The sequence below is a fragment of the Falco punctatus genome (genome assembly GCF_963210335.1).
Source record: "Falco punctatus genome assembly, chromosome: 11".
In the NCBI taxonomy this organism is placed as follows: Eukaryota; Metazoa; Chordata; class Aves; order Falconiformes; family Falconidae; genus Falco; species Falco punctatus.
The window spans coordinates 24,076,780-24,089,642 of NC_137591.1; the positions used below are offsets into that span (position 1 = coordinate 24,076,780).

Below are 12,863 nucleotides of genomic sequence, written 5' to 3' on the forward strand. Positions count from 1 at the left end.
TCTGAATATGAGCAAAAAACTTCTTTACCTTGAGGGTGACAGAGCACCGGAACAGGTTGCCCAGAGAGGCTGGGCAGTCTCCTTCTCTGCAGACATTCAAAAACTGCCTGAACACAACCCTGTGCAACCTGCTCTAGGTGACCCGGCAGGGAGTTGGACTAGATGATCTCCAGAGGTCCCTTCCAAGCCTGACCATTCTGTAATTCCATTATACCCTCAGATTCTTAAGTTGTGGCAGACAAAGACATTATTAGACAAATGCTTTCCAATTACAGAAATGCTTCCCAATTAATATATTACAGGAGAACATTTTCTCAGGAACACACAGGGACTCAACTAAGCAACCCCCCTGAAAAACAGCTTAGTGCTAATGGGGCAAAATGTCTTTTTGAGCTTCTATCTCCAATTCAAAGTTTTAAATTAAACTGATGTTAACATCATTAACAGTTAATGAAAGTTCCAACACTTCAGTTATCTGTTACACATACATACAGAATGAAAGAGCTGGAAATATGTCCACATCATATGTCTCAATTCAAATGCATGCATAGGTGTAAATACAAATGCATCTATATATGTGTGCACACATACACAGATGTACATACAACTGCATATATATGTACATATATATATATACACAGATATATATGCACACAGCTACACACACAAATATAGAACTATACATACGTTTCACAGGACAGAACTCTGAAATCTGAGCCCTAAAGAAAGGCACGCTCTTAGACTGCTGAGTAGTTTGGGGTGGTTGATTTGTTGGTATTTTTTCTTAAAAATAAAATATATTTTGATATCAGCAGATGACTGTTCAGCAAGCATCTTTCAGAGTCTATATAAGGAATGCAGCATCACCCTAAAGCACCGATCCTTCACCACAACCCTTTAACAGAAGCAAATCCATCCTGTTCTAAGAACACCGCACTTGCTCTTCACGTCACAGTTTGCTGTAGAGCTCTGTGCAACAGCTATTTTTAGTTTAAAACAAGGTTCCACTGCCCTCCAGCCTTCCTGCTGAGGAACTGCCGCAGAGACAAGGTCTCAGCAGACAAAGTGTTTGCACATATTTTTGGTTTAGGCAAGTCCTGGGAATCTTTTAATGTTTTTGTATGCCTATGAAATGTTAGTGGAGTCAGAAATTAGCACCATCCTGTAAAACCCAAATACAGAATGCTGATAATGAAAATTAAAGTAAAACAATTTATATGTAACAATTTACTACATGCCTTCCTAGTTTCAAATAAATAGGTTTTGTTCTTTTTACTCCTGTTACCTGATCGCCTTACATTTCTTTAATGAGCAGTGAGTAGACTGACCTCTCAGTTCGTGCTTACAGCATATAAGCCCTTTTTTTATACCTCTGTGCAGTGTTCCACGTTGGCTAGCTTTAGGTCTTCCAATATATGTAAGCCAACAACATGCCTGGGCACATTGATCCTTAGGAAAGAGGTTTACAGTAACTTAGGTAGGGCACACTAGGGCCTTATTTGTAATGAATAAAAAACAATGTAGGACAGAATTATTTTTTTTTCAAAAGCAAAGATATCTCTATGGGCAGCTAACATACTTCAAGATGACAAGTAGGTTACTGATATCTGCAGCAGTATTTTGGACTAATATTCAAAAAGAGAAGGAAATCACAGCAACTGAGATTCAGGGTGAAAATTTTAATAGCAGGACAGATATGGCAAGGTGTACCAAGTATCATCATCAATGTAACAACTCGTAATTTTACTTCTGTCAGGTTGAAACAGTTGCTGCAACAGCAACTAAAACATTCTGAAAGGCCAGGTTCCCACAGAATAAAAAAATTCCCAACACCTCTTCCCTACAGCCCTGAGAACCTGTGGGATGTGCCAGAGATGGCCAAAACAGAGGTGATCTTTTACAGGTAATAAAGGTTTGATGCAGCCCATGGTCCACACTATGGGGACCCTTTCTTTACAGTGTACCTCACTGAAAAACATTCATTTGCCTGTGTTAAGAGAGGCTTCAGACCATGTCTGATGTCTTCCTTTTAAGTCAGATAAAAACATCTGCTGAAAACTAAAAAATTTACCTAAATTGTCATGTGTTATGATTAGGCGAAAAATAAATGGAACAAAGTAATAATCACAGAAACATTTACGCTTTCAGTCAAATAAAGAGATCTCCCAGATACTTCACAGAGAATTTTCTTATCCTTTCCAGTGCCAGATTCTGAATCCAAAACTGTGAATTATCTTAACTTTAAAACTTCTTCAATGATGACAGAGCCAGGGTAGATAAAAGGATTTGCAGAGTGTCTATAGAAATCCTTACAAAAGCATCACTCAGCATACAGTGGTAGGCAACCTAACAGTACAACTTCGTATCATCGCTACAATACCAGCATATGTTAGCAGATCACCCATCTTCTATAAATTATTAGCTTCTAAGGGTCAAAGATACTCCAGTTTATAACTACTGACTCTCTGACATGATAATACTATTTCTCTTATCCTATTCCCCTCAAGCAGAAAAAAAAAATTAAATACACATCTTTTTTATCAACTACCCTAATATTTACATAAATGCATTGTACATCATATTTCAAATAATCATTTTGTGCAGTGACATACAACACAAAGATATCACCTTGTATCTGTTCATTAAATATGCAATTACTTACAGGAATGTTGATGAAAACAGTATCAAACTCTGATGCTGACAGAAATCTTTTCAATGGTACCATGAAAAACTGCAAGGAGAAAATAATTTTATATATATATTTGACCATGTCATTACATTTTCTAGACTGCTATAAAAATACGTAAGTTGTGATTCTATTAGTATCTTACTTTCTCTATCGATTCCAGAGTTTCAGTGTATTTCTCTTCAGTTTGCTTTATTTCAGCAAGACAACAGCTTCTTATGTCATTTTCAGTATATTTCTGCAATTACAATGGAGTCAAGTTTAAAGTCTATAACAGGCACCTAATAGATAATAAATGTATTTACTTGTTTAGAATTAAGCAATTAGGATAACTGCTTCCTGAAATTTTCTGAGTACTGCAGTCGCCAAAGATGACAGCAATAACCAAGAATATTTTAATGTTCAATTAGCTGATGGCTTTAAGAGTTTTACTAAAATTCAGCATCAAAGGAGTATTATGAAAAGTTAATGTTTAGACATAAAATGCTAAACTCTCTGCATGTACTCCAGAAGCTGAAATACAAGGTCACATTTAATTTACATCCAGACTGAGAAATCTTATTTGAAATACTCGGCAGTTAATAATTCCATTAAACTTAATGGGGCTAAATCATGTAAGTAACTTTGCATTGCCATAAATATTGGATTCAGTCTAATCCCTGCACTTATTTACAGTTTTCCCCTTTTCTCAAGGGAAGCTTTCTCTTCAGACACAATGCCAGTATGTTCTCCAGTCAGTGCAGTGACCTCAAAGTTCAGCTCCCCCATAGGTATGTATGTGTCTTCAACGAGACCCTGGGGTTTTTTCCAAGTAAATCACCAGACTTCTAGGAAATTGGACTAACTATGAGCGCAGGACTTTATAAATCAGTTTACAGGCACTGTTACTGAAGATCAGATTTACAGTATTACAGGTTCAATAACTTCTAAACCTGATTTCAAATAAGAGTAAATACCTGGAAGAAGGTATGGAAGCATTCATGTCAAGCAAGACTCAAAATATCTGGAGTCATGTACGTCAGCTTGGAGATCTGACACAGTAACTGGATAGGCTCTTACAATTAAAAGCAATAATTTATCCAAAATGTTTTCTCCAAAAACAACAATAAGCAGTGGCTTAATAAGCAACAGTACTATCACATCCTGTCTGAAGCCTATTTATCAGTTTGTAACACCCTTCCAAGGCATCCTTCAGCATATCCCTAACTGTATCTTACCTTTATTCCACCCAATGCAGGGAATTCACATACTGCACATAATATGCCTGATTATAGGTGTTACTCAAATACAGGAGTAGTCAGGACTAGAAATTTAGTACTGCAGCTCTTTCTGTTCAGGAAAAGATTTTTAGCTTTTGAAAGAAAGGCTTCTCTCCTCCAGCAACAGCAAAACTTCTAGACTGAAATTTTAACAATTAGCTCTTAGCATGTCCAAGAGCTAGACTGCTTCTACCCCCTTTCTCTGCTAGCAGTCTACTTGACACACCTGCTAAGCCTGCCACAGCCAACAGCAAGCAGCACTTACACTCTTCATGAGCGACATACAGCTCCCATGATATTGCTTGGCCACCTATGAAGAGTGGGAAATGTATTCCTACAGCCTAAACTAGACACCAAGCTGTGAATCATACAGGCATGTAAAGCTTCAACACTGCTCACACTTTGATTGCTGTTTTGATCTATCTCCTTATCCTTCTCTGCCTCCATGTGACTCTACAAGCAGCTCCCGCAACTGGAACTCGGTTTCTGACTCTCATCTACCAGGTGCTGCATTGTCTCAGAAATTACTCTTTAAAACCCAGTTAGTGCAGTTCTTAATTTCCCCATAACAAACATTAAAGTGCCAGCCTTATCAGCTGGGGATAGAAGTAACCATTTTGCAAAAATATAGTCTGTCATTATCAGTAAAAACATACTTTGTGAGCATCTGATCAATCTCATCTCAAAATCTACCATTTATTCCCAAATTCTTTAGCAGGGGAAGAAGGCACTGTCACGGTTAGCCATAGATAATTAATCTCAATAACATACTAGAATTTGACATTATCCAGGCTTTTTGTTATTTTTCACATTTACCATTGGAAGCCCAATACTGTTCAAATTACTTGCAGTATTTGTACCAATACAGAAGTTGTTGTGCCCAGTAGGAGTTGATATTCATTTGCAAAATGTGCCGGTTTGTTGTTTACCAACTCTCATATAGGTGATGCAAACAAAATCCTGGGATTTCATTTAAAACCGCTCACTTCAGTTTTGCGCTCACCTAACCAAAGCCGATCATTCACATAGGCACTTCAGGCAGAAATTAACATATCAACTTTCTGTCCGTACCAAAAACTTCTAGAATTTGAGTGCAATAAACAAAAGGAGACAGGAAATAAGAAATCATGTGCCTACCAGTACAAGTGAGGAAAAATGCCTTTGAAGGTTAGCTACTGCTACAGAAAAAGTAACCTGAACAGTTAACATCAGAAGATAATGACAATAAATCAAGGATAAGGGAGATATAAAGCATTTTGGCTTCTAATGGAGACTCTGAAAAGCATTGGGTTCTTCTAAAAATCTACTTGGAGACTGTCCTGAGCTAGTGTTTTCACATGCAAGGAATTCTCACATAGGATTCAAAAGGAAGAACTGCGCAAAGCCATCATACAGTGTATTTATAAACCTGAGAGGAAATTATCACATATCAGAAATAATTACCGCATTCAAGAAAGCTGACACAGCAAAACAATTGCAATGCCTCCATTCATTACATGTTGTGGAAAAAATATTTTGCTGTACCATGTTTTCAGTTTTCATTTATTTTCTATAAGAAACAAGTGAAAGTCTGAAGTATCTAGGCTAAGATACAACTAAAATTAGAACGTGAGAGTTCTGATTGCTATAATAATCATTTGCTAGAAACACAGATATGCGAGAGTGACATTTGCAACAGGAAAGAATCAGAGAAAGTTTAGACACTACCAACTGCCAGAGATTACCAACTGTTACAGTTGAAGGGGGGGGGGGGGGGGGGGGGAAAACACCCACTCTCATTATGTGAAAGCCAAAACTTAATGCGTTTTGAGTTTCAGTATAAAAAGTCAAAATGATCACAGTAAAGATTTCCTATGATTCAAACACTTTTCTAAAACATCCTGCCTGCAAGTGAATGTGACTTCATTAGATAAAGAACAGTGTTTTTTCAACTCATTTTTTTAATTTGGTTTTTATTGAATAACTCAAATGTTAGGAGGTAAACAACATGAAGCAAAATGTGAAAAACTAAGATAACTTTCTACTTATCTCATCCTTGATTTACATGCATTACCTGCAGGATTTTGTATTAACAGAAAAAGAGGCTTGAAAACAATGTTGTTATACTCAAAACAATAGAGATTAAAGCAACCAGTGATCTTCCCAAAGACAAGATAGTGGTAAGTTTGGGGAATTATCATAAAAGCAGAGATCACCAATCACATTAGCTATCTCCTATACTTGTACTGAAGAGATACACAAGGTAAGAACAAACCCAAAACAGTATGTATCAGGTCTGGCTGAGCCCCACAGCAGCCCTCATAGTGCTGTGCTGAGCGGGGCTCACACAGCATCAAGGCTGTCTCTACAACCTCCCTCCCTTCCCCCCACCAGTAGGCTGGGGGTGGGCAAGATACTGAGAGGGGACATAGTCAGGACAGCTGACCCAAAGTGGCCGATGGAATATTCCATACTATATGATGTCTGGTCAGATATAAAAGCTAAGGGAAACAAGGAGGAAGAGGGGGCTGGGGCACTCATCGTTTACGGTGTTTGTCTTCCAGAGCACCCGCTACGCGTGCTGAAGCCCTGCTTCCTGGGAAGTGGCCAAACATCACCTGCTGATGGCAAGTAGAGAATAGCATATTTTGGTTTTCCTTCACTTCCACATGCATGACTCGCTATAGCTTTATTAAACTGCCTTTATCTTGACCCACAAGTGGTTTTTTTCATCTTATTTTCTCCCCCACTGTTCTGCTGAGAAGGGGAATGATAGAGCAGCTTGGTGGGCACCTGGCGTCCAGCCACAGTCAACCCATTGCACAACAACAACAAACCAAAAACAACCAAAAAAAAGATTAAGATCTTCAGAATTTCTTGTTTCTTCACATAATTATATTATTAAAAAGCAACACAGAACAGTACCGGCAAGTTTCCAACTTAAGAAAACAGGACACACAACATACATTCATGTCAATGTAGAGGAAGAAAACAACTGTCCTAAAAAACATCCTGTCATGGCCACAAGACTAACTTTTTCCAGATCAGAAAGCACACCTCTGAGGAAGGTCAGACATATACATTAAGGCTTCTCCCAATTCGCAGGCAAATTTTATTGCCTAAGTTTAGGGGTTTTTCAAGCCAGTTTTGAAAAGTGACCACGGTACCTTTATATGATAAAGTAAATAAGCTACTTATCCTATTCTCAGTAAGAACAACCTAACAATCAACAAAAACTACATTATTGAATAAGCAGGAATTTCATTGGTATGAAACAATTTTATCAGTTGTCTTTGTCAAATTAGTTGTCCAAATTATGGCTGAAACAACAGCATTTCACAAAAGCATAACTCCATTTTGGAAGCAGGACAGTTAGAAGTAAGCAGTTAACTTAATTGCTCTTAAAATAGCCGATAAATTTTACTATTCATAACTGGGAAACTTAACAAAATTGGTAACTATTGCATTTCATTTCAAAATTACATTTCTTTTAAAAATTACCATAGTTAGTGTTTGACCCCTTGCCAAAACAACCTGCAAAGTCTTACACGGGAAATAACGCACTGTACATGACAGGTCCAGACGCAACTGAGCACGAGTGAAGTTTCAGCGAAACTAGCTATAAAGATATAATTTCACAACTATTAACTTTCAAAAATAGAACTAGTATTGTTTGAAAATAGCTAGAAATTGGAAAACATACAGGTTGCTGTGCTGCGTCATCTTTCATTAGGTCTTCATAAACCTCCCCACCTTCATCTTCTCCGTAGACACAATCATACAACTCCTCATCTTCATCAACACCAGTTTCACTGAAAGGAAAACACAATTTAAAAAAGCTGTGCAGAACAGGCAAATTGCCATCAGCTCTGCTGATGTGGGACCACTCCTCATAGGAAAACATTTCTACAGTAAACAAACGGACTAATTATTAGAACTATCTAATGAAAAGAACTCATTAAGGGAAATTAAGTCCATTAATTTTCTTTCCCCAATGCATTTAAAATACAGTTGTACAAAATCAACACAACACTGAAGACTGCATGAATTTACAACCACACAGGATCAAAATCAGGCACCAAAAGCAGCTTGTCAGGCCAGCTGGGTCACAAGGAGCTGCCCAGCTGCTCCCTTCATCCCTTTCCCCACCACATCCAGTGAAAGGGAGATGCCCCTCCTCACTGTCTGGCCTTCCACTGCACCCGTACGTGAGACACTGCTACAGGTCTGCTTCCTGCCTAAAGAAAGGAGTTTCTGGGTAAAATACATGAAAGGCTGCAGAGCCAGCAGCTGAGACTCCGTACACCTACACCGTAAGCCAGCATCTTGATCACCTCGTGGCAACCTTCAGCTACCCCAAAATGAAAATAGCAACCTTTCAAACTGAAAGTCAGACAGCTCAACAAAACAGTGTATGCACAAGAAGTGTCCTCCTACACCCTAGAGTACAGGAATACCTCAGCATGAAGTCAATGCTCAACTCTACCCACAGCTAATTCAACTTCGTTAGCCAGTCCTGCTGGAGTTTTGCCTGCTTTGCACTAGGACCATAGCAAGCCTGTAATTGTCTCTTTCACCCACATTTCTTAGGGTAGGTCTCCAAAAGGACTCTAAAAGATACTGAAAGTAGTCTGGTCATCGTAATACAGAAACTTGATGAGATGTGCTGATAATTTTGAGATTACTATTGGAAGACAACTTCTTTTTATTTAGATAATTTTGAGATTACTACTACTGGAAGTCCTTCAGAGTGAAAAATTGAGGATCAGTCCACTAGAACTAGGAAGGGCAGCCGTTCCTGTAAGTGAATTGTCAGTACTCAAGAACAGGACATCAGAAGCTCTATGGGCAGAGACTAATCATTTCAAAGGAATCAGAATGAATGAGAATTGCTACAACTCAGCTGTCACCTGGACTACTTGGAAATGCCAGACAAAATCACTATGACTATAATCAGGACTATATACAAAAGCCAATGTATTTTTAATTTCTCATAAAATATAGTCTTGTTTGTTTGTTTGGGTTGTTTTGTTGGTTTGGTTTTCATGTGGGGTTATTTTGGTTGGTGGGTTTGGGTTTTTGTGTTTAGTTTACTGGGGTTTTGAGGTTTTTTTGTTTGGCTGGTTTTTGTTGGTTTGTTTTTTTGTTTTGGTTTGGTTTTTTAATTGAGAACATCAGAAGGATAAAATAAGGAAGAATTGGAAGTTTCAGTAGATGGAATGATTAAAAAAATGTATTAGGGGATTCAACATAAAATTCAACAGAAATTCCTCACATCCCTTCCTTTTCCAGATACCATGCCCCAGGAGAGCTAGAAAACTCAGGTGCTCCAGGTTAGTCTAACATTTCAGCTTGCACCAGTGATGATGGTGTGTTCACATTTTACATTAAATGCTGGCAGCTGTGTCAGGTGCAGCAGATACACTTCATTTGACCACCTACGCTCCAGGGAACAAAAAGGCAGAGTAAGGATAGAAACATTTAACTACTGCAGCTCTTTCTGACAGAAAGCCTTAAATTCATTCTAAATTCTTTAGACACCGTTTAAATTCAAGGACAATTAAATTAATTTTAGTCAAATACACTTACTAATTAAAAGAAACTAAAATATGTGGGCCATCTGCTTCATTCACTAGCACTTTCTTTTCTTACAAAGAGTACTTCTTTAATTGCTTCCTCCACAATTGAGACATGTAACTATCAAATTCCAGTGAATAACATTTGTATTTTGATGCAAAAGAAGAGCTACGAATCTCAATTTCTTTAGTATGATTTGTTAATTTTTTTTTTTTTTTTTACATCAAGGACTGTCTCCCAGTACTGAATCTGTATACCTGTTCAAGAACTGATGATAGAAATATTTTCAAACAATGCTAATCCCACCACATCTATGAGATGAGGACATCACCTCTAGTGCACTTGGGTGTCAGAGGTGTCTGCAACTCCTACCTTCTGCACATGCAGCTACACAGAGTGAAAACCAGCTATCTACGAGACAGCCAGTCAGCTGCAGAAGACAAGGATGAGCTTTGCAGGGAAGGTGATAAACTGAGCAGCACCAGCCATGGTAGGGTTTCCCCTCCTTACAGGCAGTAAAGAAACAAATCCACCATGTGAACGGCAGCTACCTCACCACATTGCAGCAAGCGACATACAACACGGCCAGAGCCAAGACAGAGCCAGATGAGCACTAGTGAGGTAAGCACTGGTAAACTTTGGGACAGTGAGCTCTGATCCTAGCTCTTACTCAGCGTGATTCCCAATGGGTCCTGAGAGATCCTAGCCACAGCATACAAGAGTAGTTCTTCCTGGAAATTTTTTATGCCCGGATAAATTTAACTCACCAGTCTGCAAAATAAAGCTGCAGTCTACCGTTCAATACTATACAGTACATTCATGTATATCTTACTCGTACCTCAAAGCTGAAGTGAAAACTGCCAATAATTAATCATCCCACAAACACTGACACAGAGAGGTAAAGGCATTCCATATGAAGAATTTCATTGACTTCAGGGAAATGACTCACTTGAATTATGATCCAAAGTGTATTTTCTTTTCAAGTTCAAGACTATTTCCTTGGGTCCCTTACAACTAGTATGGTAATTCTATGAAAGCATTCTCATGGTACAGGCAAATAATTTAAAAACTCATTCATTATTTACTTTGCTACCAACACCTTCTATGAAACATGCTTCCTTACATATACGAATGTATTACAATCATTCAGATAAGCTTTCATTATTAATTCTTCCTGGTCAGCACAATGGCTAACAAAATCTTTTAGAATCAAATAAATATCCAATTCTCATAAAAAGTATGTGTTGCATAACATATAAATAATAGCATGCAACTGAAAGCCAAAATCTTTAATTTAACTATGGATTTACAACATACTCTATTAAATCAGGAAGACCTTTGTAAACATCTTCATCATCAACACTTTCTTCTGTAGGGAAGGGCCTGTGGAAAGAAAAATAGCATGAATTATAGACAGCACTAGTCTAATCACAGTGAGGTTTTGTTCTGTTTCTAAAATTCTCACACAGATTACTGTATGTTAATATATTTGTATTTTCCCCACTTTCTCTGAGGACCAATATCTGTGTATTTTGAATTCTGTATATGAATTGATACTTAATATAATAAAAAACCCTACTAGATGGAGCTGTTATAAATCACCACGAATACACATCATTGACATTTTTTCAGCTGAGAATATTAACTCCTCTCTTTAGCACAAGACATGGTTTACAGGACTGGTTAGGGTATTTTGTCTATGTTTTAAAAGCATCCTCCATTCATTTATGGTAATCAAACCATTCAAAAAGATGGAAAACACAAAAACATGAAATCTTTCACCTGCTTTCACAGTCCACAATTACAGTTTCTGAGGTTAGGTTTGGTTTGGTTGGGGTCTTCTGGTTTCTTTTGGAAAATGAGAATCTCACAAACTTGGCAGTTTTGCTGAATTTTAGAATGGAGAAAAGAAAACCCATTTGTCTTTACATAGATCAGTACTGCATTAGCCTGACTTACAATCCATGTGTCACAACTATCACACAAGTTCTGAAATACTAACTGCTCATTTGTTCACCTTGTGTTTCAGCACAAGAAGTAAAGGCAGTTCAGGCACTTCAGTAAGCATGCCAGAGGTAGAAAATACCTTTCAGAGCTCCTCAAAGGTGCATAGCCTTGGTTAGCTGTCCACTGGGCAATCTGGTTTATAACCAGGGGACACTGCCTATACTGTCTGTAACAACTTTTCCAAGGAGCATCATGCAAAAAGCATTGTTCCCACTACTTACTAGAGCAATAACATACCTTATTCCTGTGCCTAATGCAATAGGAGTACGAGAAAGTTTTGAAAGCGTTTCTATCACCTGGAAAAGAAAGAACCATGATTAGTTGTAGAACAGAAGCAATAAAATATTTTGTTCTCGATTGCTTAATTATCAGAAAAGTTATCTCACATGGAATTATATAGACTGTGCCAAACTGGCTGTGCCAAACACTGAGTGCGTTGAACTTCCACAGATTTCCCAGGAGCTGGTGTTTAGTGCTTTTGAACTGGGGAATATGACGGGAGCGCAAAGAGAGGCGAAGGGAAATCTCGCATTTACAAGTTTTAGCACAAGTAAAAGCCAATTTAAGTGGATTTAAAACCAGATCATGTATGTCAAAAATTAGACAATCAATTTGCAACTGGGATCAAATTTTATCTTACAGACTGCTCTGAGGACTTTTTTATTATTATTATTATTGGAGCTCCAGAAAGAAAATATGAAAGTATTAATTTTGAGCTTTTCCTAACACTGGCCAGAGGAGGGAGCCAAATGCCAAATCAGCAGAGAGCCACCTTCCTCTTCAGGGCTGCCTCGCAAAGGAGAAGTAATCTCTTGGTAGGCAACAGTTAAGATGCTGTACATTTGAGCCCATAAGCTTTGCTTATCTTCAGAAGCTAGTAGCAGTCTGGAAGATCTCATTCTAAGAAAATACCTTCTGTAAGTGCTCATGGTTACGCAACAGGAGAGGGAGAACATTAGGGAGGGCAGAACACATGTACATACAGTCACAGAGATGGAGTTATTTTGCTGTCAGCTGTAATAATCCAAGACCAGTTTGTACTCTGCCTAGCATGTCCCCTCTGTCACAAGTATTTTCTCTTATTTTGAGCACTATCAGATTGGCAAGCCTTACTTGCTGGGGGGGGGGGGGGGGGGGGGCCGCGGGGAGAGACAAAATTACACCATCTGAATTTCCATACTTCCGATGCCAAGGCTCCCCTGAACTTCCCAAAAGTTTCACGCTGGGTCTTTGCAGCTTAAAATCCGTATTAAGCCAAACTGAAATCTCCAAAGGAGGTTTTTAATCGGTAGTATCAAAATTCAGTATATTCCCAAATGCCAATGGAATGTAGAATTACTAATCTCTACAATTAA

The 12,863-nt window shown here is 38.2% G+C and overlaps 1 protein-coding gene across 2 annotated transcripts in view; it reads right to left on the bottom strand.

Moving 5' to 3' along the window:
• The window catches only part of VAV3 (vav guanine nucleotide exchange factor 3), a 173,102-nt gene that overhangs the window by 97,539 nt on the left and 62,700 nt on the right, over positions 1–12,863 (bottom strand). For both annotated transcript variants that reach the window (XM_080407185.1, XM_080407184.1), the window contains exons 3-7: positions 11,746–11,804; positions 10,819–10,884; positions 7,628–7,736; positions 2,832–2,924; positions 2,663–2,731 (exon numbers count right to left, since the gene is read on the bottom strand). In XM_080407185.1, coding sequence (XP_080263311.1) covers positions 2,663–2,731; positions 2,832–2,924; positions 7,628–7,736; positions 10,819–10,884; positions 11,746–11,804 — 396 coding nt within the window. The remainder of the gene's footprint in view (positions 1–2,662; positions 2,732–2,831; positions 2,925–7,627; positions 7,737–10,818; positions 10,885–11,745; positions 11,805–12,863) is intronic.